At 38.4% G+C, this 3404-nt stretch overlaps 1 protein-coding gene across 1 annotated transcript in view; it reads right to left on the minus strand.

The window, feature by feature from the left end:
* LOC102678028 (TWiK family of potassium channels protein 7-like) overlaps window positions 1-3404 on the minus strand; it is a 48328-nt gene that overhangs the window by 42954 nt on the left and 1970 nt on the right. The window contains exon 3 of the mRNA XM_006614842.2: window positions 2983-3286. Coding sequence (XP_006614905.1) covers window positions 2983-3286 — 304 coding nt within the window. The remainder of the gene's footprint in view (window positions 1-2982; window positions 3287-3404) is intronic.

Here is a 3404-nt window from a genome sequence, read left to right on the forward strand (position 1 = left end):
AACAAAAAACGATAGTTCTCGCCGGCATAGAAGCTATTCAGCTTCAACTACACCTCTCTGCGCGAAAAACAAAAATCTGCGCTCTTTAAAGCTTGGATTCATTCAACATGCAGATTATACGTATTTTAGAGTCGATCGAACGAACCCCTCCACGCTTTTCTACGTGAAACGCGGCCGTGTCCCATGTCCTTGCTCGAACAACACCGTTCCATCATGGATAAATGAACGGTCGACCCTAATATTTCATCCTATCCGATGTCGCGCTAAATTTTTTTCCCTATCGCTACTATCGCTTACGTATGAATAGCTATCGATAGGATCGATATACGCGAACGAAATTTCATGTTAAAATATTCTCGAATATTCGAAAAGGAAAAAAGAAAGAGAAAAAAAAAAAAAAAATATCGAGAGAGTTATGCATATTTTCTTTATCAATGTTCGATATTTTTTTTTTTTGAAAAACACGAATACAAGTTGTATATTTGATATATAAATATATAGTTGGAAATTTCGTTGGAAAAAAAAGGATAGAAAAAAAGAAAGGAATACAAGAATAATTCGATAAGTTGGTTCGTATCTTATTGCTTATTGCCGTGCACACGTTTCGCCCATTTCGCGATTCTTTTATTTACTTTTCCCCTTCTCCTCTTTCCTCTCTCTCTTTCTCTCTCTCTCTCTCTCTCTCCCTTTCCCTCTCCTTTTTTGCAATATCCACAAAACTCATAGACTTCCAATCTGTTTCAGTAATAACCAGAGTAAACGATCGGACGTGACGTCACTGGATTCGAACGCCGGGAAGCCGGACGCTTTGAAATTGTCAGTTTTACAGATGCGCGCCTCTACTATTCGGAGCATGTAAAACGGACAACAGAAGGCCGGCCGGGGCCACGGCCATTACACGTTAATGTTGGACTTTGTTTGCCTTGAAAATTGATGCTCGCTATATACCTCGGCCCTCACCCTTTCAACCTCGCAACCACCGACTCTTGTTGCTTCCTATCCTATTTTTCTTTCTTTCTTTCTTTCTTTTCTTTCTTTTCTTTTTCCTCTCTCCTTTTTTCCCCTTCCTCCGCTTCGCGTTTTTCACGCGCGCAAAACTGATACAACCGTACGTTTTTATCAAAGATCGTTCCGAATACGTGAAAATTCCCCCCTCTCCCACCTTCGTTTTCTCGTTTCTCGCATTTAGCAGATAGAGAGAGAGAGAGAGAGAAAAAAGAGAAACACGTCCCGTTCCAAGATACGAAATTTTTTTAACCAAATTTTCCAAGTTTCGATCATATTCGAAGCAAATTTTTCTCGATTTTCTCGAATCGAAAATCGAAGAAATTCTCTTTTTTGCAAAATCCGAGTTTCTTCCATAACAATAACGTTCGTTCAATTATATCGAATTTTATTACCGATGCACGTTTCGAGTTTTTTTCTCTTTTTTTTCTTGCGTTCTTCCTTTCTACAATATTTGGATCCGGCCTCGGGGAACGGAAAGGTTCCAACCTTATCTACAACGAGGCTGTTCGCTTTACGTTCGAAGCGATGTATACGATAGAGAGAGACGCATAGACGCTTCACGATTTGGAACTAGAACCCGATAGTTTTCGAGTTCTAATGAGACAATTTCGAGTTTGAAATGGATCTTTACGGTTTACAGAGTATTCATTAGCGTCGTTCAGTTGAATTTTTCGTTCCTCCGCTATTAATATAATTTTGGAAAGGAATATGACTCTCTGCGTTCATCGACGAACAATGGACGCGTTCACGCTTAAGGAAGACTTGATATTTTGGAAGATGATTTATGAGAATGGCGTCGAATGGAATATCGAAGGAACTCTCATTAGCGTTCAAAGATTCGACGTCGTCATCAATGGACGTTGTTCGTTCAGCTTACATAGACATTTAAATTTATTTCTTTATTTTTTTTCCTTCTTTATTCTTATGCGTGTTTTTTTTAATATAAATATTTTTTATAATTTAATATAAATTTTTGTTAAATATTATTGTTTGTTCAATATTGATTTATATATATATATATAGATATATATTTCTTTCGAACGACGAAATGAATGCTTGGAAAATTATAGGCGACAGGTGGTCAATCGTCGTGCGTTTCAAATCGCGATTCTAATTTTTTTCCCAAAGGGATATAACCGGCGCAATTTTGCATACCTATCTCCAAGTGTTTTACGGGTGGACCGTAAAAGATTTTACGACGGAATTGCGCGATAAGAAATTGCAACGCGTAAATTTGGTTTGTCAGATTTATAGTGTTCCATTAACCGAAGACCAAGAGGTAAAATTCTTGGGAAAATTTGAGCCGCACTAGAGATGGATTAATAAAAAATAATCCAACAAAATGGAACATTTTGCTCGGACAAAATTTTAAATTCTTCGACGTAGGTTACTCAAGAGATACTAGAGATAAAATCTTTGGGGAAATTTGAGTCACGATAAAGATGGATTAATAAAAATATTCCAATAAAATGGAATATTTTGCTCGCACAAAATTTTAAATACTTCGATGTAGGTTATATAAGACTAGATAAAAAATGAGCTGCCCTAGAGAAGGATAAATAACTATCTCCATCGACATGAGTAACGTCGTGTTAAGACAAGAGGTAAAATACTTGGAAAAATTTGAGCCATACTAGAGAAGAGATAAATAAAAATATTCCACTAAAATAAATTTACGAATCATTTAAAAATTTTTTGGCGTATTCCATAAACTTAAGAAAAGAGCTAAAATCCTTTGGAAAATTTGAGCCACATTAGAAATTAAAAACCGATCAAAAAATAATCCAATAAAATGAATTCACATGTGAATCATTCTACGTAATTCTTCGACGTTGCGTTCTTCGTTAACTCGAGACAACAACGAAAAAATCAACAATCCTATATGAAATTTTGTTCGCGCAAAATCCCAAAATACCTCTTGGACGTAAGTTACGACAACGCGATAATAATAGAACGAGAATGTCGAACACTTACCGATGGTCGTCAACACGGTGAGAGAGTACAGAAACGCCTTGGCGAAGTTCCACTCGTATTCCGGGATCCGTCGTTCCGTGACGGGATCCGTGGCCGAGCCGCCTGCTTGCGTCCCCCCGTTTTGGGTCGCGATCACGTCCTCCGTGATCCTTTTCACCAATTGATCCTGGAAACGCGCGATTTCCTGGGCGGCCAACCTCGTCCAATTCTCCCGGTAAAGGATATTCAAACTCTCCGTGATTATCCATATATTCTCCACCGTCTTCGCCCTTGCCTCGTGCCCGACCTTCAACCAACGCCCTTCCTTACATTCGTCGTGCCAGAAATGAGGAATAAGGAATGGAAAAGAAAATTCTCTCTCTCTCTCGCTCTCTCGCTTTCTCTCTCTCTCTCTCTCTCTCTCGCTTCTCTCCATCTTTCTC

The sequence above is a fragment of the Apis dorsata genome, unplaced genomic scaffold (genome assembly GCF_000469605.1).
Source record: "Apis dorsata unplaced genomic scaffold, Apis dorsata 1.3 scaffold_198, whole genome shotgun sequence".
In the NCBI taxonomy this organism is placed as follows: domain Eukaryota; kingdom Metazoa; phylum Arthropoda; class Insecta; order Hymenoptera; family Apidae; genus Apis; species Apis dorsata.